Source organism: Thunnus maccoyii, chromosome 6 (genome assembly GCF_910596095.1).
Source record: "Thunnus maccoyii chromosome 6, fThuMac1.1, whole genome shotgun sequence".
Lineage (NCBI taxonomy): Eukaryota > Metazoa > Chordata > Actinopteri > Scombriformes > Scombridae > Thunnus > Thunnus maccoyii.
Window position 1 is genome coordinate 169,180 of NC_056538.1, and position 27,974 is coordinate 197,153.

General features: G+C 40.2%; 1 protein-coding gene across 3 annotated transcripts; it reads left to right on the forward strand.

Annotated features, from left to right (window-relative positions):
* Nucleotides 1-1,099: 1,099 nt before the first annotated feature.
* LOC121899127 (vascular endothelial zinc finger 1-like) lies at nt 1,100-27,246 on the forward strand. Of its 3 annotated transcripts, XM_042414754.1 has the most exons (7): nt 1,100-1,286; nt 10,928-11,682; nt 13,734-13,803; nt 16,090-16,258; nt 25,102-25,143; nt 25,820-25,885; nt 26,081-27,246. In XM_042414754.1, exons 1-7 carry the CDS (start codon nt 1,254-1,256, stop codon nt 26,443-26,445), a joined length of 1,500 nt encoding a protein of 499 aa, XP_042270688.1. In that variant the 5' UTR covers nt 1,100-1,253; the 3' UTR covers nt 26,446-27,246. The 3 variants fall into 3 exon arrangements, with proteins under 3 accessions (XP_042270688.1, XP_042270689.1, XP_042270690.1); XM_042414755.1 differs by lacking the exon at nt 25,820-25,885 and having other exon boundaries at nt 1,101-1,286; XM_042414756.1 differs by lacking the exons at nt 25,102-25,143; nt 25,820-25,885 and having other exon boundaries at nt 1,102-1,286.
* Nucleotides 27,247-27,974: the final 728 nt, after the last annotated feature.

Consider the following 27,974-nt stretch of genomic DNA (forward strand, 5'->3'; position numbering starts at 1 on the left):
ATGCTTTCCAATTTGATACCATGTTTGTTAAATGTCATAAAGATATTTTAACTCCCCCCATTGCTCATTTAATTAACTTATTTTTGAACACAGCTCCTTTCCTGATGAGTGGAAATGTGCCATTGTCACACCTATTTTGAATTCTGGAGACTGCCTTGAAGCCAGTAACTACAGACCAATAAGTATACTGCTAGTACTCTTAGAGGTTACTGAGAAAGCCGCATTGAACAACTGATAACATTTCTTAATACAAGCAATTTTGGTCTACATTGTATGTAATTTGGCGTAAGAGGAAATCATTCCACCGAAACTGCTACCTTGTACTTAATAAAGCAAATTAGACTGCAAAATGTACTTTGTTTTCACAAAACTGCAGATCGATTTACACTTTATGTGATAGTTTCTTTAGAAAAGACAACTGTACAGCTGCACGGCTTGGTTGATTAATCAATTCGACAGGAAATTAATTGGCAACTATTTTGATAATTGATTAATTGTTTCAACCCTTATGAAAGCAAAACTGCCAATTAAGCATGCTGTTTCCATCTTCTCAAATGTGAGAATTTGTTGCTTTTATTTATCATACATATTAAACTGAATATGATTGGCTTTTTGGACTGTTGGTCGGACAAAACAATTTTAAATTGTCATAATTAAAAAGCGTTGTAATTATAATGGGCATTTTTCTCTATTTTCTGGCATTTTTTTTTTAGACAAAATGATTAACTGAGAAAATAACCAGCAGACTAAACGATAATGAAATCATTATAATTGCAGCCCTGGAAACTGATGCAGGCATATATGTACATGAAATTCAAGTGAACAACTCATCCAGGAGACTTTTAAACGTAATTCAATATTTTTTCTTAAACGAACATGAAGCCAACATTTATTGGGCTTTTACTCATTACATGGAAGTTTGTCTATTCTTTTAAGTATTCCTTGAGACAGAATTGGTCACCTACATTATTTTTATGAAAACATACACGCGTCAAACATTACATTCATCTGCATTAGCACCACGTTTTTATAGTGAAACAAAATATTTTCGTCAGCAGTGACTGAAAGTAGTGTTTTGAAACGGAACTTGAGGAATATGAAATGAGATGTCTTGTGAAGTCCAGCCGTCCTACAAACAGCCCGCTGGACTGGGTTCAGCCCCCCGGGGTTACAGGAAGTTGTAGCTGCCATGTTTAGCTGCTTTGTTGTAGATTCCTTGTAGGTTTCCTGCAGATTTTAGCCTAAGTGTTGCAATGGAACCGAGCTGGAGTACGTTTTTATTCCAAGTAAGTGGCACAGTACATGGTTATTCTGATAAACTGTATAAACGTTTTCGAAATGGCGTAAATGTTGTTTGCTAAATGTTTTTGTTTTTATTTCACTTTTTTGAAATGAAATAGAGTTGGCCAAGCAAAACAAAGGTGTTAGCTTTAGCCTGCTAGCTAGCTGCGCTGTGCTAGCCAGCTTTATGGAACCTGAGACCCCTGGCTGTGTGTGGTCTCCACAGGGTCTCCGAGGCGGCCTCTTTGGTGTTTGTTACATTATCTGAACGCTATACTATATCAGAATGTCATTGTTGTCCCAGTTTGTTGAGTGAAGCTAATTTCTGGTGTCACCTGGTGATGCGCGCGCGCTAGCCAAGTAGCTAGTAGCTCGAGCTCTTGCATGTAGGTATGCTAGGCTAAGTGCCTAACGGGTTAGCTAACCAGGCTACTTTTCTCGTCTGCACCTCAGCAATCCTGACCACAGTACAGATAACCAGCACAAGTAGACAGTGATTTATTGTGACTTACAAACTTCAGGTAACTGAAGGGTTGTCTGTAAATGTACACCATACAACCGTACGTCAAAGAGAAGTTAGCTCACGCTAACACCAAATTGAAGGCTAGCTAGCACGCGGAGAGCAGTGAATAAACCAAACTGTCCCTTTCACCACAAATGTGGAGCCACTGACTGAAAACAAAAATGTAAATTATGTAAACATTCTGTCACCATTGACCCGACACTTAAATTGCTCCCTTGTTTAGAGATTAATTACGTTAACGCTAGCCACCATGTAAACTCGAAAGTTAAATGTGGCCTTTTGTTTTTAAAACATCATGTAGGATGTGCAACTTGTTCTAACATGTTTCTTAGCGTAATCATGGGAAGCCAATCAGTTTAATACACATTATATACACCAATTTACAAGCCAATGTTACATTTCTGACCCTGCATCAGGATGGGTGTGCAAGTGACGCCGTAACTGTAAACTATTCAAGGAGCTGTGATTTTATGAAAATAAACGGGTGCTGAGTAGTTACTTTACTAAATGATGTGCAGAGTTTATTAGAAGACCTCAGATAACACAGAATGCGTCAAATGTTAGACCTGTACATTTTCTAGTTAGCAAATTAGTCTTTTATTCTGTAATAAATTTGTTGAAGTCCTGCTCCTGCCACACAGTGGCTGCTCAGTACACTTTTTCTGCTTATTGACAGCAGAGTGTAATCTACAGCACATCAGAGGTTTTGGGCAACATGAGTAACTCTTGTTGCATCATCAACAGACTTGAAAATTTGCCTCCAGCTTAGAATTTTTGTTAAGTACTGACAGAATTCAACACAATATAAATATAAACGCAGAAGGCTGAGGATCCTCTTGTTACAGTTGGGTTATATAACGCCTATTGTTTATAATTTTTCAGCTTTGTTCCTGATAAACCCATCAGTTTGATATGTTGCAGGACACTAAATTACAATACCCATGAACCCATCAGCATTGGCTATGGAGATGGTAACAGCCAGAGCTGTGAAATCACAGTTCTTTCAGATTTTGCAATGTTTCAATGCTACAGTGAGAAACATAACACTGAACCAGAGACACTAAAGTGATCGAAATCATATCACCGTTCACGTTTTTAATTAAAACCCCTGAATTCCTCCAGTAACCTGTACAAAACTTAACTTCTATCCTTCAATTCACTGTTAGTGCAACTGGCATTGTAGCAGGATGCAGTGCTTTATGATCGAATGTCTCGCAGTGGGCATTTAGACCGAACAATGCAGGGGGGCTGCATTGGTGTTGTTTCAGGTACAGATAAAACATGAAATGCAATCCAGGAAGTCCAGTTTGAGTAACATCCCTGAATTTTGCAAAACACTAGACATCGATTTTATTGTACTGAGAGACAGTATTTGATTTTATCTATTTTACCTTTAGTCTTAAATGGTAGAAAAATGATGTGACAAGGTAGTCCACCAGGAATGTGCCTTTGCACGTATATGATTGGTCAACCTATTGCCTAGCTGGACAGTGATGTGTTGCAGCACCACTGCTAGGCCACTGGGCTACTCCCATTCAAATGAATGAGATTGCTATCTCAGTTTAAATACAGCTTTACTGCAGCGCTGACTGGGAACTTGTAGGTTGCCTCTTTCTTAATGCTGTTTTGAACAAAGTCTTGCAGCTTCAAAAGGACCTGACACAGGGTTTTAGAAATGGTTGACAATTATTATTATTGACATATTTACTGGGGTACATAACAATTGTTGGAAGATTTAGTTAGTGTAAGATAGATCACATCTGTAGTTTTTTTTTTAGTTGTATCAGGTCAAAACCATTGTTGATTGGGAGATGTCGTAAGTAAGGTGATGCTGACAAAGGCTCTATGGTTTTGAGAAAACATTGAAAGGTTTTGCCAGGAGCTGAATTAACTGTATTCAAATACTAAAATATGATGTCCGAAGTGCTGCAGCCCTATTGAGAAAGTATTTCCTCTCAACCTTGGGTTGGCTGTCACACTTTTGTTGTTACTTTCTTGTTGGGTATTCTTCAATGATTTTCCATGTATTATGCCACTTTTGTTGCTATTTTTGTCAAAATAAACACATGTGACATCAGGCCCTAACCAATGGGTTTGCCAACTAGGACAATCAGACTGCACACAATTGCAAACAGTGGTCCAGATTTTGTTTCCCAGGGCAACTGGTCAAAGATAACTTTCAAGCCCTGTTTGACATGTTTTCAATTAATGAAAGTTTTATTAACCTGGTTGCCACTTGTTAGTGCTCATTCAACCAGGAGTTTCTTGTCCCTACATGTGTCGGAAATGTCCCAATGGCCAGTCCCTCTCATTGTTTATTAAAAGATAAAAATTAAGATTATTGTAACAGGATTATAACCATTCCCCACTTTCCATTTAAGTAGTTTTTCAACTACGTGAAATTGAAATGGTATGATTCCTTACTGCTAGAGACTGGTTCACAACCCGTAGGCTCTTGGAGCAGTTGATTTCATAAACTAGGCTTCAATTGCAATGGTATTTGTCATACTTAGCAAGGCTCACCACACATGTATGCTGCTACTTCACTGCTAAAGAGGCTTAGTGGTTAGTATTTTCGACTGTTTTTGGTTTAATGGCAGACATGGCCAGAGAACCTTGAGCTGGTGTGTAGGAGACTATTAGGAGAGGGTCCATTTGGTTCACTTCATTTGATGAAGCATCTAATGAGGCAGCATTCTAATGAACTTCACTTATTATTCCTCAGGCATTTGAGTTGCTGTCAGGCAACTTCTGGAACTGCTCCACAAATGTGGCTATTTATTAGAGCTGCAGTGATTGGTTGATCAACAGAAAATTAATTGGCAACTAATTTGATAAACGAATAATTGTTTTAGTCCATTTTTAAGCAAAAATGCCAAACAAGCTTCTCAAATGTGAGATTTGAGGCTTTTCTTTACTGACTGTTGATCAGACAACACATCACCGTGAGCTCTACAAAATGATAATGGGCATATTTCACTATTTTCTGACATTTTATAGATAAAATAATCCATTAATCGAGAAAATAATCTGCAGATTAATTGATAATTAAAATAATACTTAGTTGCAGCCATAGTCGTAGCCATATTGTAAGAGTCACAATTACTTCTATTTTGTACCCTCATCATATTATAACAAACATCTTTGGCAGCATAATCAGTAACTCAGCAATATTTCCCAAGGAAGCAGAAAAAATGTTGTTAAAACAGAAAAAAATCTTAAAATAAAATATATTTTTTTAGTCAGAACTGTTGTCATATGAGGTTTTATAGAGACAATTGAGAGGCAGCATATAATGGCATCAGAGACCGATTTGTAGACATTCATATTCTATTGAATGGGACTCTGGCATGGTAAATCCATGCTCCGTCTTGTAGTGAAAAAAAAAACAATGACTGGATTAGTTTTATTTGTGCTGTTTCTTGTTAATTTTCACGCTGCTAACTCTTTTTCAGTACTATTCATCTTGGAAGGGACCTCACCCTTCACAGCAGATTTATATCAAAATCATCAGAGCAGTGTGATGGAACAGCAGGCTGCTCTCCCTGTTCTTGCTGAGAAAGGCAGAGAGAGAGCGTTTGGCTTAGACCTGCATACACATATGCAAGGAGAAATGCTAATTGCAGTAATGATTCTAGTCTGAGTACTCCTACAGTTTGGCAGATATAAAAGCGAGTCGACAACCTGTGACGGCCCCCAGCTCTCTCCACCACACTAAAACACATAGTGTGGCCGCCTGCACTAAGTAGGGATGTGGCCAGCAGCTGAACCCCCCCCACCACCACCACTGCCACCACCAAGGCCATAAGTACATCAGCGCTTGGATTTGTGTCGTCCATAAAAGAACGCAGTGGGAAAAAAGGAGCACTTGGGATCCTGGCCCCCTCAGACCACATTCCCCCGCCTGGCTGACTGGGTTGGGATGCTTGGCTGAACCTGAAAAGCCATGGGTCAGGTCTTTAACCTGAGCCTATGGTGATTACAGAAAAGAACAAGTTTGTCTTAATTGCTACGTCTCTAGGCTGACCTCTTGTAAAGTTGCTGGTTACAATGTGAATATTTGCTTTCTCCCTAGTCAAAATATTCATACAAGCCCCCACCCTCTGTTCGTCCTATCCCATTGGGGATCTGCCATGACCAATTGGACAATGCCTGCCAGCAGCTGCAGACTTAAGATGTCCTCCATACAGAGTTTTTTTTTTTTCACTGCTGTTGGGCTACATTTTCTGTGTCATTGCTTTATTTATTTGCATGGCACATTTTTCAATTCTTTACTGTTTACATAATTTTTGTTTTGGAAGACTATTAGGGCTTTTCAGACTGTCCTTCCTCAAACCCTAACCCATGCATGGGTTAATCACTTTTAGAGATGCAACAATTAGTTGATTAATCAACTAGTTGCCAACTATTAAATAGTCAGTCATTTTTTAAGGTAAAATGTCCAAATTCTCTGATTTCAGCTTCTGGAACGGTGATCAATGTTTTTTTTTTTTTTTTTTTACAATTTTCTGACATTTTATAAACCAAACAAGTATTTGATAAATCAAGAAAATAATCCAAAAGTTAATCATATTTATTTACCTAATTTTTAAATATTAACAATATTTACAACACATAAATAAATGTAGGCCTTATAGATAGACAGATGGCCCAATCAGTCTCTATCTTAAAAACAAATCTCAATTCTCACACTGTCTATATATCAGTGTTTGGAATATAACAAAATAACAAAACTGACTTATGGGGAATTAATTTACTGAAACATTAAGCCAAATCAAGGCAACAGTTTGACAAATAGATTAATCAGTCAGATGAGTGATGAATCAGCATTATATATTTGTGGGGCGGCTGTGGCTCAGGAGGTAGAGTGGGTCGTCCACTAATTTGGAATATCGGCGGTTCGATTCCCAGCTCCTCCAGTCCACATGCCGATGTGTCCTTGGGCAAGATACTTAACCCCAAATTGCTCCTGATGGCTGTGCCATCAGTGTATGAATGTGTGTGAATGGGTGAATGTGATTTGTAGTGTAAAAGCGCTTTGAGTGGTCGGAAGACTAGGAAGGCGCTATACAAGTACAGTCCATTTACCATATATATTTCCTAATAATATCTGTCAATTTTAGCGCTGTGTTTACAACAGTTACTGAGGTCAACAACCTTTTAACAGCTTAAGAAAACATGTACATAGAGTTGTTGTGTAGTGTTAGTACCTTTTTATTAAAAGATCTGTTAGTCCTTTTGTAGCAGGGTTTAATCTTGTGCTTTGACATTTGTTTGTTAGGATGTCCTTTAATTTACATTTGGATAATAGATTGTGCTTTTAAAAACATTTAACAGAACAGTAATTCATCTAGATACAGGTGGAAGTCAGACCTTACCAGTGTTTTCTGCCCCCTGCTTTGAATGTGTTCATGTCTCTCCATCACCTGACACCTTGATTGCCTCTATGTGTTTCTCTTCCCTCTTTAAACTTTTTCTTTCAATCTTCAATCAGTTGCACCTTCTTCCTTCTTGAATCAGTTCTTTATTTTCTGCTTGTTTTTCTTTCAACAACATTAATGTTACATCCTGCTTCTTCGCTTCTGTCTCCTCTCTCGTAATTCATTCACTCACTCTGAAAATGTAAAAAGTCTTTCTTTTTAAAAATCTGACAGAGCATGAAGCAGAACTTTAACATGAATGGTGTTAATTACAGTAATTGTGGACAAATGACACAGTGGTAATACATCAGCAGTCAAGCTATGCAAACTATCAAGCTCCATTAACATTACTGTAATGTAAAGCAGCAGCAGATAAACTGGATGGTTAAAACAACACTAATGTCAATTTAAAAAGCTTTTCTAGATACTTACTCTGTTGTCTTTTGTCTGACACTTATGATTTAATGCTACACATGCCAGTTAATGTCACCACTGCTAAAATTTCATGCGATCATTAATATTAATGGGCTACTAATGATTTTCACTTACACACTATACAAGCACAATAACACCCTACGTTATTGTGGAATTGTTTTGAGTTGTCCTCCCTGTCTTCATTCTTCAAAGGACATGTACGTGAAAGGTACTGTTACAATAGTAGCGTCTCTCCACTAAGGAATTGGGCAGTACGAAGTGTGTGTAATGAGTATGTATATGAGCATGTGTAGTTGAGCAAGTGGCAGAAAAGTGATGGTGAATGTGAGCGGAGCAAAGGAAAAGGTTAGCAGTAAGTTGTCAATGTGGCAGTAAAAGTACATTATAGACTACAGTGTGTCAGTTAATAAATGCTGCAGCTTCTCAAGACCAAGAAAATACTAGTTTATTGAAGGGGGTTAGCCCTGAAGTTGGCAACAATGCGTTAGCCTAACCTAACCAGGCTCACTTAAGGTGGACTGACCTTTAAGGTGGACCAGCAATTCACATTTTAGTGTCAATTTCAGCTGCTCTTTAACAGAGAACGGAAAAATGGCTGAGTGTCTTGAGTTTCTGATAAGGGTTTAGCCACTAGCCATCATTTGATACTCCTTATGGGTCCGGTTCTTTAGCAATACTCTTGTGGATTCTTTTTCATTACAAAAGTTTTGGGTTTTTTTTTTAAATTATTTACAAACAAGATTACAATTGATTTTATATTTTAAATATAACTACATATTGTTTTGAGAGCTGAAACAGTAATGTTTACAGTAGGAAAGTCACTATATAAACTCTAATATCTCATGAAAAACACATCTAAAATGAAATAATATTCCTGACATCAAAATACTGATTGAAGTTTAGAAAGAATGAAGAATAGGGATGCACAGTATTGGATTTTTTGCCGATATCCTGATATTTCCAACTCATTGTGGCTGATTGCCGATACCGATATATGCACATATTTTTTTCCAGCTGGCTGAGGAGACTATTATGCATGCAAGCATAGATTGTACTAAGTATGATCAAGAAAGACAATATATGAAGGAAGAATTTAGGAAGACTGGATTCAGGAGCTCAGCATTAAAACTTTAATGAACCTGCCAAGTGAGTGGAGCAGTAGAGTTTTCTTTGAGTTTATTAGACAGACAGGATTAATGTGTAGAATTTAATCTCTGGTCCACACTCTGGAACAGAAGGTGGCGGTAATGCACCTAATATGCTGGTTGCCAACCGCCGGCATAAACCAAGAAGAAGAAGAAGAAGTTTTTTATTTTTCAAACAGAGTGGTACATCCTGTCAGCCGAAGGATTTCTTATCTGTGCAGCCGAACACCGCAGCACCTCGATGGACTGTTTCACCCTGACGGTCCCAGTGCTTCACTTCACTCAGCTGCCCGTCAGACCCGCTGCTTCTTCCCACTTTAACCTGAATAACAAATCGAGGCTCGGTGGTCCAGTTGGATCCACATGGAGAGCCGGGGCTAACATTAGCTGGGAGGCTAGTGGAGTGTTAACGCTAACGTTAGCCCTGGCTCTCTATGTGGAGCACCAAGCCCTGGTTTGTTTTTCGGGTTGAAGTGGGAAAAAGCAGCGGGTCTGACGGGCAGCTTGAGTGAAGTGGAGCCTGCGGAGGAAACACCCGGACCGTCAGGGTGACACAATCCATCAAGGGAAGCACAGTCAGGTGGCGGAGGAGATGGCGACATATCGGCCTCTCATAATCGGCAGAAGTCGTCAGAATTCGCCGATGCCGATATTTCATTTTAGAGCTTTTATTGGCTGATGATGTGCTGAGAATATTGTGCATCCCTAATGAAGAACACAGACATCAGTCACTACTAGTCACTACTAGTCACTAACTACTTACAGCAGTTTGTTTACTTGGTCTCCAATGAGACATTAAATTTTACAGTTAATCCGCGGTTCACATGCGTGCCGTACACTCAACTAATATCCATTACACTACTATTTCATATACAGAAAAAAAATACAAATCAGTTTATAAGTAACAAACAAGGTACTAAAACCATTTTACATGCAGAAAATATACAAAGATGTTAGTAAATAAGTAACATACCAAGGTTCTAAAAGTACCTAGGCAAACAGAAAACAATCGCATCAATAAAAAAACAAATCTAATTTTCATTAAAAATCCCTTACATAATAGATCATCCAGTGCTTGTTCTGGCGTATCTGCCACTATTTAAAAGTTTTATTGATGCTGGGATAAATTATTTTTTAAATCTATTTAGTCTGCTATCATTGACTCTGAACCTCCTACCTGAGGGAAGTAGGTGGTACTCACTGTGTAGAACAGTCTGCAAACAGCTTTGGTCTAGTTTGTTTGGTAACAATTCGCTTTTAGCCTAACCAGTGCGCTGTGGTTGTGTAAAACATCTGGCGGTGGATAGGACACTGCAGGCAAAGGTGTGTGTGTGTGTGTGTGTGTGTGTGTGTGTGTGTGTGTGTGTGTGTGTGTGTGTGTGTGTGTGTGTGTGTGTGTGTGTGTGTGTGTGTGTGTGTGTGTGTGTGTGTGTGTGTGTGTGTGTGTGTGTGTGTGTGTGTGGAAGAGGAGGAGCTGAGCCCCACTCTCAGTCAAATACTGACACAGAGCAGTGGAGAGGACAGCACAACCGTACATGTTACCAATCTCCATTCTCTCACCACACCTCCAGTTAGCTGCTTGAAGGGGAGAAAGTGTGCATGGTTTGCATTTGTCTTGCTTATGTACAGTGTGAAATTTCAGCTGTGATGTTTATCATTTAGCAATGGCACTTGCGCCGCTGTTGAAAGCATATAGGGGAAACACTGGTACACCTGTACAATCTAATGCAATCCCATACATGAATTGACCTCCAACAAATCCTACTGTGTTGAAGCTCGTCAGCTTGTTTATGTGAATGAAGACATGACAGTTTTCACTTTCAAAGGATAGGTTCACAATTCAAGTCTGTCTTAGAATAGTATTCAGGTGCAATCATTCTTACTGTTAATTCTTGCTGTTAAGAGAGTCCCTCTTAATGTGCTTCTTTAATGCAGTCCAGTTGAATGTGCAGCCCTTCAGAAAGTTTACTACATTCTTCAATGTAGAGTTTTCTGAGAAGCGTGTTAAGATGTTTACTTGCACCATTGATTCACCATTGCCACTCTGTTGGTCTTTTGCTTGATAAATGGTTTGAGGATGTGTATAAACATAATTTTACATAGTTCTGTTATTCTCATTTCAGCAGGCCAACGAGGCTCTGCATCACCAGCACCAAGTAGCCGGGAACAGCCTCTTGCCTTTGCTCAATTCTGGAACAGAACCACCTGATCAGAAACCAGTGCTGCCCATCCCCTTGGACCAGAAACCCCCTGTCAGTGCTGCGGAACTCCTTAAAGACAATGTGGCCAGTGGGACTGGGGGAGGAGGTGGTGGAGGGCCTCAGATTGCTGTGGTCAAAAAGGAGCCTAAATCAAAGACGCCCTTCATCTGTGGCTACTGCAACAAGGCTTTCCGGGACAGCTACCACCTGCGGCGGCATGAGTCTTGCCACACTGGCATTAAGATGGTTTCGCGGCCTAAGAAGACACAAACAGCCCCCACCATGGTGCCACTCATATCCACTGTACCTCGTGAGAATAGTGGAAACCCTTCATATATTACTACTGTAGCTGGTATCCTGACTACAGCCACCACGTCAACATCCACAGGCACCAGTGTAATGACCCCCATGCAACATCAACAGCAGCAGAGCATCCCTAAGAAGCCTCCCAAGCCGGTGAAAAAGAATCACGGCTGCGACATGTGTGGTAAGGCCTTTAGAGATGTGTATCATCTCAACCGCCACAAGCTGTCGCACTCTGATGAGAAGCCGTTTGAGTGTCCCATCTGCCAGCAGAGGTTCAAGAGGAAGGATCGCATGACATACCATGTCCGCTCCCATGATGGTGGAGTTCATAAGCCTTACATCTGCTCTGTCTGTGGGAAGGGCTTCTCCAGGTATCTTGACATCATTTCTGAACAGTTTGAATGGTGCATGGATATACAGTAGTCACACTGCAGTATACTTGTTAAGTATAAAAACAGCCCACCATTTCCAATGATAGACATTTTTAAAATCAGGCAAAAGTATTACTTGATATTTAATGTTTTCCATGTGAAAAAAATGTATAGTATAAGTAGAGAGAACAACAGTTGCAAGCTGTAGTTGTATGTATGTTGTTGTTTTTCCTCTAAGACTTATATGCTCTGTGGAACATCTTACACTGGCTTACCTGGGTTTTGACCAAAGCTGGGTTCAACATTATTACAGAGACAGGTTCAGCAGCAGCAGTTCTGGGAAAAGAGATCTGACAAGGAAGAAAGAAAAATTCTGTGCCCCATATCACTATTTTCCAAGCTATACATAATGCAGCCTTTATGCTTGAGTCAAACTGTTAGCTCATAGTCCTTTAGAATTAATGTTTCACATTACTCAACACCAGACACCCACTGAACATACAGTTATGAAATAGCAGGCTAGTGGTGTTAGCATGGACACCTAGCCAATCCTAGTTCTTGAATGCTATGCAGGGTGTGTCTTGCCAGGAAATGCAGTGGGATCCATAATAATGCCTGTGACTGACAACAAAGTAAGTGGCACATCATGTTTTTATTTCCCACAACAACCATTCAGCTTAACTTTTCTTCATGGGCAAGGGTCTTGTATGTAGCTGCAGTGTTTCCAGCTGTTAAACCAGACACACCACGGCTACCCACAGCACGGCTATGCTAACTAGCTGCTAGCTGCCATGCAGGCTGGTAAAATGATCCATCATGTCCCTTTGTATCCGTGGGTTATTTTCAAAACGCAAGCTGCTCTCAGACTGCTGTAAGCTGTAAACAGCCTGGCTGGGTTTATCTGGGTTATTGATAGGGGTGGGGGGAAAAAGTCAAATCTAAGATGCATCCTGATGTGGATGATTTTGCATCGATTCGCTTATGTCAAAAATTGATTTTCTAAATATTCGTTAATAACGTGATGTTGACAGAACGAAAAGGTGGAACTCAACTGCAAGGGCAGTGCAGCACCCAGACAGTAAACAGTGCACACATGCTAGAGTTCATCTTCATAAAAGGCTGTTGTTGCAAGCATTTTTTGATTTAATGAGTAAATAATTAACTTTTGTGAGGCGAACATGAAGTATATTGTGAACTTTCTTCACCATCGCTCAGAGACTAACGTTAGCGGAGTGGAGCAGCGAACTCCAGCAGAAACAAACGAGACCAGCTGACCAACACACACTGCATTAAACAACTTAAACCAACTCCGAGATGAAGAAAATAACTGTGTTCAGTCTGCTTCACCTTTAAAATCCTGCGCTTACTCAGCGTCTTAGACAGTAATGTCTTTCTCTGGAGCTAATGGTGCAGCAGAGAGACTGCTCTCAACCATCAAAGAATCGGAATTGAATTGAATTGTTAGATAGTTATTGGTGAGATCTGCGCCCTACCAGTGTCAGAGCCTCCAAGTGAGATGCTTAGGCGTCTCATAATGACATATGCCGGCTCAGTCAGTTCACATAAAATCAAACCGGTTTAAGCTTGTGATGAACACTGGACTGGGCCGGCAAAACCAGAAATGACCCAACCCTACAGTGTACCTGGTGTATTCAGCAATCCGTTTACAATCAAGTCAGTATGTTTTTGTAATTGTTGTCTTAAACAACAGTGAAATTACAGCGAAATTTTGGATTTGATAGGTAGTGCTGAAAAAATTGTCAACTGTAAAAAAACAAATAAGTGATTGTTGAAAGACCTTGCTGATTGTTTTTGTTCCACAAAAAAAGCAAAAACATCACAACAGCAGCAGCATCTTGTATTCCAGGACTCACCATGCATTGTTGAAAATAAAGAATTCAAGACTGTAGTCAAAGTAATTGAGCTAAGACACAGACACCATTTGTACTCTGAGTGGAGAGAGATCATAAATTGGTTGTGTGAATGAAATAATGCTACTTGTAAAGCTGAATGATCTCAATTTTCCTCCTTGTCTTCATCTCACCCTGCAGACCCGATCACCTAAGCTGTCACGTCAAGCATGTCCATTCCTCAGAGAGGCCATTCAAGTGCCAAGTAACGGTAAGAGTCATGGCCTGGCCGCTTCTCTGCATATTGCTTTCATGTTTGCTCTAAGTTTAGACCTGTCATTATTGATGCCCACAGCAACACTACTGAGAACTCTAGCAGCCATGGGCAGAATTCACAAAGTCTCTTATCTTACCACCAAAACTTCCTACCTAAGAATTTTCAATTCACAAAGCTGCTGAGAGCAACTTCTAGTAAGGAACTGAGAGAACTCCTAAGCTAAGAGAAGGGTTGACCCTGTTGCTATGGATGACATCATGTTTCATGAATGAACTTAATCACTATCTCTAAAGTGATTGGTTGACAGGTGACCGGTCTGTGTCAGTGAATATTAAGGAAAATATTCATCACTACACTTTTAGCTTAACTTGTAGCACTAAAATACTTTGTGAATTAGTCTTAGACCAGAAACGTCTAAAAAGAAGGGGTGTGTCAGTCCTAACTTCAAGACTCTTAACTTAGCCTGTTAGGAGAAACTCTTAGGATGTTAGCTGCCACCCACAAGCTACTGCATTTGGTGTGTTTACATGCACCTAAGTCACCAGGTTACTTGGAGAGACCAGGTTACGTGGGTAATCGTGGAACGCATTTACCAACACTATAGTAACGTGGTTACTGTAAATCCATGTATACATGCAGCAGATCAGTAACCTACTGCCAATCTTATTTTGGAAGCGGGCTTACTGATTTTTAACTGTTAGTGATAGAAGTTATATTACATATATATATATATATATATATTATGAGTTATATTATATACCTGGTATTAGTATCTTCAGTGACCACTTGTGATTGGATCTCACTTCCTGCCACTTTATATGCAAATAAACACGTACATCATTTCCATTTGCAAAGACCAAATTCATTGTTGTTTTTTACTGGCGGGAGGACTGGGGGTCTGCTCCGTCCAAAGCTGTGTTCAACTTGTTTGATAACAGGATAAACAAATATACAGTGCATGGTTGCCCCCTCACGAAAATCAAATGCCCATCCTATTGATTTGCTCTAGCGCTGCATCCAAATATATATGTCAAATATAAAGTTATATGCAGCGATCTCCTTGCAGCTGTGTCTCTCCATTGAGAGACTCTGTGTGCATTTATGCAGGAGGCACAGCAGCCTAACTTCATTGATTATTTAAATGTCTGACATGCCGACAGGATTGGTCAGGATCTAATGCTAATGTTCTGTGTTCTTCTATACATCCAATAGGTCAGCTGTTACACACACACATTCCAGGTTCATACTGTTTGGAGTAAAGCAGCCGTCCTGATAAATCCTGAGCTCCATTATGTCAAGCAGCACAACAAAACTAAAAACTGTAGTTATCAGCTTGACAGGACAGAGGAAACTATCCAGTAATGTTAAGCTTCTGGAGTTTTTTTTTTAGTCAGACAAGTGAAAAACAAGTTTTCTGTGTTTTTTTTTTTTTTGTTGTTCTTGTTTCTATTCTGTCAATTTTGATGAGGAAAACGGGTTAGGGGAACGGGGAAAACAGGAAAAATTGGGAGGTGGATTACATTCTTTTAATTCACATATAAGACGGAAAACAAAATAATGCATTTCTTTATCCTGTTATCAAAAGAGTTGAACACAGGAGGCAGCAATTCAGTTCCCGTGCCTAGTCTGCTGGAAAATAGAGGATGTCAGTTGAGTAGGTGGCCCTTCAGTGTGGCCCAGGACACATTGCGTTTACACTACTAAATGAATGTGGTCACATGTGGCCCAGACCACCTCCGAACATGGTCTTAATGATCGGATCTCAATACGTCTTGGGTGCGTTCACACCTGTACTCAGAGCTCTCCATTTGTGATTGGATCACCCGAGACACACGTTAATGCAAGGTGCAAACAGGGCCTCTTTCTGTGTAGGAGGAGCTTGACAGTGCAGTGAGAGAGACAGGCAGACAGAGTCATAGTAAAGAATTCTGCTCAGTGCAGACGAATTTGTGGCAGGACATATATTGCTGATCATTCACAATCTCCATATATTTGACAAAGTTTGATCACAGAAAAGAAGAGGCAGCAATGCAGCCCGAGCTTGAAAAGCGTTGCATATCTATCTGCACATTTTGGCACAAACAATCTTTTTATGTCACTCTTTTGCATGGTGTGCTTTTGTTTGTATCAGAAAGTTTTAATGAATAATTAGTATTTTTCTGTTAGCAAGAAGCTTCAAGATGTTGTTTGTTGATGCAAGAACTTCAGTCACATGGCCATACAATCCATTACCTCAAGTGTTAAGAGAATAGACCAATATTCAGTGGTTTTCTGTCATAGGCCTGTACCTCTGCCTTCGCTACCAAAGACCGTCTACGCTCCCACATGATCAGGCATGAAGGCAAAGTCACCTGCAACATCTGTGGCAAAATGCTAAGTGCTGCCTACATCACAAGTCACCTCAAGACGCATGGCCAGGCCAGCTTCAGCAACCCATGTAACAATAAAGGTAGGCCATATGTCTCCTATACTTCTCTTAAAGCTCTTCACCAGTCTGCCCACTTTTTTCAGTTTAACATTAATAGCAAGTTTAAACTGTGACATAAACAACCCAGCACCCCAGTTTACATATGTTAACTTTGCAAATGCTTTTAACATACAGAGTACAGTATCGTACAGTACCGGGAGAAATGTGAATGGAGTGGAGTGGGGGGGGGGTTGTACTCCCGGGCTTCAGGCTTCCTGGCTTCCCTTCAGTTATGCCCACCAAACACAAGACTTTGAAAGGACTTTAAAAGACTTAAGATCAACACCCTCTAACATCTAAAGACAATGTGTCCTAAGTCATTGAGTGTAGTCAGAGACTATAAGATTTTGGAAAGACTGGGGATCTTGCAGTTGAACAATGGAGCAGAAACAGAAGCTGCTTTTGGCCACAGCTGCCCTTTTGTGTGTGCAGTGGTTTGTTCTGAAAAACCAGCCAAAAGAAAATTTCAATTCATTCATTCATTCATTTATAACTGAACAACTACAACTGTGAAGAGAAATACTACATGCTGATTGTTCCTGTTATTAACTCATTTTCATTTAACTTTTTTTTTTTTTTTTTTTTTTTTTTGTTACAAATAAATTTTTTTTGGGTTAACATTTCTTAGATCATATCACATTTCAAAAGGTGTTTTCCTGTACTTGAAAAAGGCCTCAAATTTACAGGTTTTCCAGGATGCAATGGAAAACGAGGTATTTTTACAACATTAAAACAGCTACACAGTTTATACAGCTGCCCTCAGACACCACCTTCAACCATTAACTATCTGGACACAGCACTTTCAGCTGCTGGATGTTGGAGTATTTCTGTTTTTAAACAGCAGCAGTCTGGACAATTATACAAAGGCAGAAAGTCACAGGTTTAACACCTCCAAATGGCCTGAAATCGTGTGAAAAAGCAGTAAATACACTGCAGATGCACAGCAGCTGACAGAAAGAGGAGGTTCTGTTATCAGGGTTTTGCCTGCCTATCTAACTCAAAGGTGTGTTGCTGGCTGCCGCGTTTGTTGAAAATTCCAATGTGATGTGGATGGAACAAAAAAAAGTGGAACTCAACTGTGAGGGCAGTGCAAAACCCGGACAGTCTACAGCATGCACATGCTAGATATCTTGCAGTTCATCTTCAAAACAGGCAGCGGTTGCAAGCATGTTTTGTTTAATGACAAAATAATTTCCTTTGTGAGACGAACTTCAAGTATATTGTGAACTTCCTACTAGGGGTGTGCCCGAATACAAATACGTTATTCGGCAGAGCACAAATAGTGTTTTTTTTTTGTTTGTTTTTTTAAAAACTAATATTTGTTTCATACAAATATTTTAAAAAATTTTTGTTTTTGGGAGAATAAAAAACATGTCAAATACCAGCGCGCAGATCAGTTACATCGCTATCTCAGTCTCTCTCCTCTGCTCTGCTGTTACGTCTTTCAGCATGTCTCAACAAGGGTAGTCACATCCACCTGCACATTTCCTAATTTGGACATCACTCCCGGAGTTTGGGTTGTTCTCCAGAGATAAAGCTGAACTACTGACACAAGTGAAATGCTCCCAAGGGACTCAGCAATAATCATCTGTATCATAACCATCAAGCACACCATGTTTAATTAAAAGTACTTTAAAAACAGGCACACAAATGGCAACCACACTGCAGAGGAGGACTGAGGACAGTTAGCTGATAATTAGCCTGATCAGCCACCGTCCGTAATCAACACAAACACACATTATTAAACTATTAAACAAACCAATAACTAACAGCAGACAAACTTATACTTTAGCAGTTACTTATCTGTAGTGGTGAGCAGCTTGAATTAAACTGAAACTCCCTGCGCTCTCCGGGAAACTATTATGCCAAACTCTCCTTAAGAAATATGACATATTAACAATTCCTTACTTTCCTGCAAAAACACATAACTCTAGAAACACAAGATAAAAGCCGTCATATGTCGACAGTCTTCTTATCAATTCAGCATCAATATAATCCATAAAGATAAACAGTATTTCCATAAACTGCATTTAGTCACCTGCACTCACTCCCAGCATCAGTTGATTAGCTGTGCTTTTTAAGTGGGAGGAGACCATGGGAATGAGAGGCGAACTGTTTCAAAAACTAAGATTTCTCACTAAAATACGTGCTGGTTGGTGGATCAGATACATGCCAAATTAAACACAGACTCATAACACTGTTCACTGTCTATCGTGTGTGCGATGATATTTGAGGAGTTCTTTCGTCCGTTACCTTAGTAACTAGTACCTGGTTTGCTACTTCCCATTTGGTGCTGGAGAGAGCCAGAAACTTCAGGTTATATTAACTATGATTTTATCAAAATGTCAAGACGAGAAAATGACTGACTTAAGACTGCTCGGACTCAGTTTTATGACCACCTTACAGATGACTGACTGCGGAACGTTTGGTTGTTTTGTTTGTTCTTTCTTTTTTCTTTTGTCTTTTTGCTGTGGCAGGAAAGATTTTGCTGTGGCGGCCCACCATGGCAAAATGTTACCAGCAGAAACAGTGCGGTATATGACGGTATCTGTGCTTGGTTTTTTTTTGTTTGTTTGTTTGTTTTTAAACAAAAAAAAGCTGAGCTGCTGGTGACAAGTCACTGTAGCATATATGACATTGTCTAGCCTACAAAGCTATGTGTCTAATATGCAAATGGGTTTTCTATCAATACCCAGCTCATCCAGCATTGAGTTAATGTGTAGTGGAACTAAACTACCATTACAGAACTACAGACCTCCATGGCTGCTCCAGAAGTCATTTGTTCCTCAGTTCCCTAATTGAACTTGATGTCTTTCATCAGCTTTCAGGTTATACAGTTTTGATGCTTTTATCTTGGAAAATAATTTGTGTGTTGGCAGTTTGTAGAGTGGAGCTGCAGTGTTCTTTTTTTTCTTTCTAAAGAAAACCAGGCCTATAAAACACTGTCAAGAACATGATGACCTTCATTAGGTTTTTGAAGGTTGAAGCTGATGCTTTTTTTTTTTTTAAACTAACCATTGGCTTATTCCTTTTATTACACAATCACAAACAAGCATTTCTGGCAATGATCACTTAAATGTGTTTATTAAAGAAGTGAGACATAGATATGTACTGAGGCTGGATATCTTACATCTGAACAATCTATACAGTCTTCCTCTTTCAGCTGTTCTTGTTAGGGGTTGCCACAGCAGATCAGCTGTTTCCATCTCTTCCTGTCCTCTGCATCTTCCTCTGTCGTGCCAACCACCTGCATGTCTTCCCTCATCATAACCCCCTCTCTGGCCTTCTTCTTTTCCTCTTGCCTAGCAGCATCCTTCTCCAGCCAGCATCTCTCTTCCACACGTCCAAACCATTTTAATCTAACCTCTCTTGCTTTGTCTCCAAACCGTCCAATCTGAGGTATCCCTCTAATATACTCATTCCTAATCCTGTCCATCTTCCTCACTCCCAGTGAAAATCTTCAACTCTGCCTCCTCCAGCTCCACCTCCTGTCATTTCGTCAGTGCCACTGCCTCCAAACCATACAACATAGCTGGTCTCACTACCCTCTTGTAAATCTTCCTTTCACTCTTGCTGGTACCATTCTGTTGCAGATCACTCCTGACACTTCTCCACCCTGCCTGCACTCTCTTCACCTTTCTTCTGCACCCCCTATTACTTTGAACAGTTGACCCCAAGTATTTAAATTCGTCCACCTTCGCCATCTCTACTCCTTGCATCCTCACCATTCCACTGTCCTCCCTCCCATTGACGCACATTTATTCCGTCTTACCCCTACTGACTTACATGACTCTTCTCTCCAGTGCATACCTCCACTTCTCCAGGCTCTCCTCCACCTGCTCCCTACTCTCACTACAGATCAGTGTCATCCATGACCATCATAGTCCACAGAGACTCCTGCCTGATCTTGTCCGTCAACCTGTCCATCACCATTGCAAGAAAGGGCTCAGAGCTGATCCTTGATGTAATCCCACTTCCACCTTGAACCCATCTGTCACTCCAACTACACACCTCACCTCTGTCATGCTGCCCTCATACATGTCCTGCACCACTCTTACATATTTCTCTGCCACTCCCGACTTCCTCATATAATACCAGACCTCCTCTCTCGGCACCCTGTCATATGCTTTCTCTAGATCCACAAAGACATCTCCTTCTGACCTTCTCTATACTTCTCCATCAACATTCTCAAAGCATTGCATCTGTAGTGCTTTTTCCTGGCATGAAACCATACTGCTGCTCACTGATTATCACCTCTGCTCTTAACCTAGCTTCCACTACTCTTTCTCATAACTTCATGCTATGGCTTATCAACTTTATACCACTGTAGTTACTACAGTTCTGCACGTCACCCTTATTCTTGAAAATCGGTATCAGTACATTTCTTCTCCATTCCTCAGGCATCCTCTCGCTGTCCAACAATTTGTGTTGAACAATCTAGTTAAAAACTCCACTACCATCTCCCCTAAATTTCTCCATGCCTCCACAGGTATGTCATCTGGACCAACTGCCTTTCCACTCTTCATCCTCTTAATAGCTGCTCTCACTTCCTCCTTTTATAATTCTCCACATTTCCTGACTTACTATCCCCACATCATCCAACCTTCTCCCTTTCTCATTTTCTTCATTTATCAGCCCCTCAAAGTACTCCTTCCACCTTCTCAACACACTCTCCTCACTAGTTGGCACATTTCCATCTCCATCCTTCATCACCCTAACCTGCTGCACATCCTTCCCAGCTCGGTCCCTCTGTCTAACCAATTGCTACAAGTCCTTTTTTCCTTCCTTATTGTCCAGCTTCTCATACAACTCACCATACGCCTTTTCCTTAGCCTTTGCCACCTCTCTTTGCCTTATGCCGCATCTCCTTGTACTCCTGTCTACTTTCTTCATCTCTCTGGCTATCCCACTTCTTTGTCAACCTCTTCCTCCTTTCCTGTACTTCCTCATTCTACCACCAAGTCTCCTTGTCATCACCTCTGTTTCCTTAACAAACATGCCCATTGAAGTCCACTCCAATCACTACTCTTTCCTCCTTGGGTACATTCTCCACCTCTTCATCCAACTCACTCCAGAATTCCTTTTTCTCTTCCATCCCACACCCACCTTGCGGGGCATATGCACTGACAATATTCATCATCACACCTTTAATTCTCAGCATTCTGTCTGATACTCTCTTCACCTCGCAACACACCTGACATACTCTGCCTTCAGGATTATTTGTCCTTGCATCCACACTATGGTAGAACAGTTTGAACCCACCTCTTATGCTCCTGGCCTTACTTCCCTTCCACCTGATCTCTTGCACACACAGTATATCTACCTTCTTTCTCACCATCATATCAGCCAGCTCTCTCCCTTTACCAGTCATAGTGCAGACATTTAAAGTTCTGACTCTCACCTCCACACTCCTACCCTCCTACCCTTGTCGTCTCCTCCTGCTGCCTCCTGACATGCCTTCCCCCTCTCTTCCTTCGCCCAACAGTAGCATAGTTTTCACCGGCACCCTGGTGGTCAATGGCACCAGTGGCGGCTATTGGTAACCCGCGCCTCGACTGATCTGGTACGGAAATCCGATCTATGATACGCATATTGCATTTGGCATAGATTTTATGCCAGATGCCCTTCCTGACGCAACCCTCCCCATTTATCTGGGCTTAGAACCGGCACTGAAAATACACTGGCTTGTGCATCCTCAGGGGCTGGGTTTCTGAACAATCTGTACAGTAAATGTTACAAATTAGTATTTTTAAAGAATAACTGCAACTACTGTGTTGTTTGCAGCAGGCTGAAGTCAGTCTTAAAGGGGATCTATTATGCTAATTTCCAACCTCATATTTATTTATAATCTATATTTTTATTTTGGGACTCTACTAGAGCAGCTTTGCATGATTCACAGCCTTATTCACAACTTATTTATCTTACTGGCCCTTTATGCAGCCCCTCAATTCAGCCTCTGTGTTCTGATTGGCCAGCTTTCCAGAAACCTGTCAGGCATATCAGAGTGGTGTTAAGTTACGGCTGATGCAAACCCAACCTTTGCTGTTTTACTGCTTCAAATTAAAAGCTTTTAAATGACGAATAAACAAGATTTCAATTGTGAAGACTTGACAGGAATTGAAATGTGTTCCTCACCGACTTAGCAGAGCTTCATAAGTGTACAGTACACAACATTACATGGAGACATTTGGAGCTATTTGTCGAGCGGATGAGATAGAAATAATACAGGGAGGAATAGTACGAGCAAAACAGCCACAATGATGATGATATTTGATGAAGCGCTGCAGACGACCAGCACACCTCCAGTAGGTAAACAACTTACTGACCCATGACTCAAGTCAAGCTAGCACGATGTGAGTGTTTTTCATTACACAGCAGGCAAATGTGACTACCCTCAAACCAATGGAAAAATGCCATAATATTAGCGGAGCGGAGCAGTGAACTTATGCGCTGTGTGTGGAGCAGATGACCATATAAAGAAATCTGTCACGAGCCGACATCAGCTCGGGCTGAAAGTAGAAAATAACATTAGAAAGTGTATGCAATGCAAGGGACTGCATTGGTGGGTGTGCTGCTTCGGGTACCGGCTAGACATGAAATACAGACATGGAAGTCCAGTGTGGCGTATCAGATGTTAAAACACTGCACAGTGGTTTATAATACCTAGAGATGGCATTTTGCAACAGTGGGAAGTCATCACAACAGCAACTATTTTATCTTTAGGTAAACAGCAGAAATACTGTGTTCACATTACAAAGTAATTCACCAGGAGTCTGTGCTCGCATGCAGCGCCTTGCTGGTTGACATTACATTGCATTGCAACAGAAGTTCAGCCAGATTAACATTCTTACTGGACAATCCTCCCTTTTTTGCCAGAGCCCTCTGTGCTAACCCTCTGTCAGCTAGTCTCTAATCCTTTGAAAGTATAAAATTCTTCCCAGAGTTGAAAGTATAGGCTACTTTATACTACAGATTAGGAATGGAAATTTTATTAAGTAATTGACTACCTGACCAGAGAGAGGTATTATTTTCTTTAACTGTGGAACAGTCCAGATGTTAACCTTCTTGCTAGTGGTAAGCTTAAGGTATTTACCTGGCGAGGCAGCTGGATTTGCAAGATCATGTGAGAATCCATCTTGACAGGCTTCAAGTTATGCACTTGTTGGACTCTGATTGGTCCAATCAGTGATAGTATTTTATTTAACTTTATTGTAGCAGTACGTTATTGAACTTTATTGTAACAGTACTTTATTTAAAGGTATAATGTTTAAGATTTGGCCAGAAATTAACTAAAATTATCAACAGAATGTGAAGAAATAACAGATCTGTATGTATTTTGTTGCAGAGATATCTTCTGAAGTTATCATGCTAACCAGCTAGCTCCAGCCCGTCTTGTCTTGTAATACCACTTTGTACCTCAGGGGTGATAGCACGTCACTGTAGTGTCCAGTCTGCTCTCAGTCCAACATGAAAGGAAGGAGAAGCGCTGCCCCAAGCAATTGGCAGAAGTGCCAGAGCCAGGCTGAAAGTTGTTGAAATTTTCGCTGTAGGACTGTCAATATGTCAGTTTATTAAGTTTTAATATTTTTTTCAGGCAAGAGAGTAGATTCCCAATGTGTGGTCAGTTTATCAAAATAACGCCTATCTGGAAAGTTGCTTTGACGTTGTTGGAGCAGATTGCGGCTGGCCAGGGAGACATCAGCTGGTTATGTCAGCTGACCCCAATGAACTGTACTGGATCAATATTGAAATATCATACCAAAAAAGTAGGTCTCTACTGAATTACTGTGTTGCAAAATGGTATGCAGTTAATGGAAAAAATGATGCTGTGTGACAGAAAATTTGCTGTTTTACCATTAGTGAGTTCTATGACGTTTTATGATTTACCCAAGGAGTATGTGTCTAAGTATTTAGTTGTTACTTAGTTATGTTGTTAATTAACTTATTACTACTTGTTACTTATCTCTTTGGTGCAACTGCTTTTCTGATCTATGCAGCTATGCTTTGATAATTTACCACTGGCTCTAATGTCTCCATAGCATTTTGATATCTTGACAATTCTATAGCACATATTTATTGTAAACAGTAAGCTTTATGATGTATTGCGATATGCTGCCCCCTATTTTTTTGGTTCAGGAGGCCAATTCTTACACATTGAATCTTTAACTAGAACCATATTATAACAGTACTATATAACTTCATTATGACAGTACTTTATTTAACAGTAGTTTATTTAGTAGTTTAGTATTTTCGTAGTTTAGAGGCATTTCAAATTATCAAGATATCTATCGTGTATCACAATATACCCTAAAAAATTATTGCATTATTATTTATAGGCCATATTGCCAAGCTCTGGGTACATGTCATAGGTAATACAAAGGTTAAACTAATTACTTTTGCTGACTGCATTCCGTATTTGTGTGTGGTATCGCATTCCTTTGAAGTGACAAAAGCAACCTTTCCACTTGAAATAATGCAGAGACAATTAGTATGATCTTTTAATTTCTTCATGACTGCTGCTGTGTCACAGAGTTAGGTGAAAAATCTTTTCCTAAACATTTCCATGTTCCAAATGGCTTTGACAGCGAGTAGAATATGTTATAATTCTGACTTTGGTTTCAGAGATGTCTATAAAAAAAAAGGGGGAATAGTTTTATTTTCTTGGCCCCACAAGACACTGTGAAGCCCAATGTTTAATATTGAACACCCCATTCCCTCCAACATACATACAACTTGACCATGCCAACTGTTGAAGCTGACTCCCAGTTGATAGCACTGCTGCCCTGTACTCTTGTAACCCCATATGTGTCTGTATTTCTGAATAGGCATAAGTGACTGGCAGTGGAACCACTCAGGGCCACGAAAAGGTAATCCAGTAGCTAGTAGCAGAAACCCCTAAACATTCAATTTTAACCTCTGCAAATCTACAAAACATAAGTGGCCAGTTTTTCATCATGTTGTACCATGTCACTCAAGTACAAAAGCATTTCTTTTCTCTGAGGACTGGTATAATTAACGTTCTTCTGTTTTGAAAATGTATAGTTTTGCTAATGTAAGGTTAAATTTCATGAAGCAGGATCAGTAGATCATTTAAATTAACCATAAACTGGACCAAAACACTGAGGCTAGATGCACACTACCTGACCTTTCATCTTTCATTACCAACTGTCTTGCTTTGACCAGATTGATAAATGGGCTTGTTCAACCACTCACTCTTCAGAACTACCAAAACTTGTAAAGGCAGACATGTTATGATTAAAAATTGGGATGTCCCAAATAAGATTGGGCCATTAATGACAAAGCAGCAAGCTGACCATCTCACATCGCGTGCAAGACAATGACTCTGTGATGTGCTGGCCCTGAATTCATGGGATGGTCAAATTGGCAGTCCTGCTGTGTAGTGTGCATCCAGCCTTATGCATACATGGTAGTGTAAAATGTCCTTGATAATGTATTAATGTTTAAAATTAAAGTTATGAATTGAAACACATAGACAGTCAGCTGGTTAGTCTATTGATCCTGCTTTTTGAATTTACCCCTCAGGTGAGTTGACGGTAGGAGAGATTTTAAATAACTCCTTCCAAGTCCTAATTGACAACTCTCACAAAGGTAGGTTTCTTCAACAATATTACCACAGTTGACATAATGTATTAATGATGTATTGACATTTTCAGTGACCCAGCTAAAGAGCCAAGGAGCTGAGAGGGCTGTTGGCTGTCCTTGTTTTGGAGGGGTTGTATATTTCTACAAGGATGAGCAGCCCTAAATGTTCTCTTATCTGTCTTTTTTTTTTTTAAAACACAGATGCCAACAATGTGCACAACTCCGCCACTACAACGCCAGTCACTAACTCGGCAGCCATCACCTCAGCTGTAAACCGCAGTGTCAGTGCCAGCAATCCCGTCACCATTGCTGCTCAGATGAACATCGCCACCAGCACGGTCAACATCACATCACCAGTCAACCTGCAGCACCCTGTCACCATCACCGGCCCTGTGAACCTGGCCTCTGTCAACATCCCTACAACAGCACATATGAATATCGCCCACCCAGTGGCTATCACCACCCCCATGCCCATGAATATCACCGGGCCACTCAACATTGCCATGAGGCCCATGGAGAGCATGCCTTTTCTATCCCAAGTTCTGCCTTCCTCACCTCCTTGGTAGAGCTTTTTTTGCCCATGTAACTGCTGAGAATGTTTTAACTGCCTAATAATGGATGAGCCTGTCAAAGTTAGTAAAATGGCTCTCTAAATGGGTTGGTAGTGTATTAAACTTGAAAAGGTGATAACTTTCCAAATAATGTAATACGTCCATATAGATAGTAACCAATGATTGTTACTTGCTGGAGTCATTATGCCATAATTTGTCAATCTTGAATTATATCTGTATTTATAGGGGAAAAAAGGTTTCAGACACCCTTAATCATGATAGAAAATTAGTTGTTTTGCTTAAAGTAACTCATTAGCCTACAAATTGAACTGGAAAAGATTTATCGATACTAGATGGGAATTCCCGTTTTTGGCTAACCTAACGAATTAAATACCTGACAAATCACGATACTTCATCACATTCATGCAAAAAATATGTAAATCCAATGTTACCACTAAGCAGTCCTGCTCATGGATTTACAAAAAAAGAAGCAACAAACTTGAGGTCCACTTACTGACTTTTCTTGTAGTTATCAACCACATTTCATGGTCCTCATCAGTATGTGTTTTGCTCACTTGTTATAGAATTTCGATCATGTGATTTTTAAATATGGAACAGGCAATTGTAAACCCTGTGTGTGTTTATAAGATGGTCTTTAGTACCGGATGTGATTGGCTTCCAGTCTCTGATATGCAGTTCAAAGATCTGAAACAGGTAGTAAGTGGTCCTAAAGTCCAGATTATTTTGTCAAAGTACTATTAACAAGGTCAAGAATCAACTTTTTATGCTCAGATAAACTCGTATTTGTTACCGCTTTATTGACTGAATTACCTGAATGATGTCACAGACCACAGAACACTTAAGATCATACATTCACATGCGTCCCTATGATGTCAGGACGGGGGTGGATGTTTGAAAGGTGGGTTTGTGAAGGCTGATGTTGTGTACAGATATTCTGTGTAAATAATGACCATTATATGCCAAAGATTTTCCAAGTAATGATTCCTTCTCAGTGCTATAATTTGAAAGATAAGGGAAAACCTTTTAAGCAGCATTTAGAACATCATGAAACACTGAATTCTCCTTTTGAAGCCCAGAGTAATGAAATTAGCACCTCTAGCCACCCACGCCGCAATACCCATTTGTACTACCACTCTGGAGCTGTGGTGAGGGGGCATCCCCTCTCTGACTGACCCCCTTTTTTATTAGACGCCAACATGAACTGGTGTTAACCCAGTTGTGTACAAATTTATGTTGCATCCATTCATCTTACCCAATACTAAAAATTATGATAATTGCATTTTGCAACATTTTGATATGTGATAATGAGTGTATTAGGGCTGTAGTCAACCAAAGAAAATCCTTGTTGACTGAAATCATACATAATCTTCAACTAATCGAACTGTTACACTGTAGTCTGTACTGTACATTTACTGCCAGACTGACAACTTACTGCTAACTTTTTCCTCTGCTCCATGCGCATTCACCGTCACTTCTCTGCAACTCGCTCTTTCCCACTCGCTACACAAACACATTACACAATG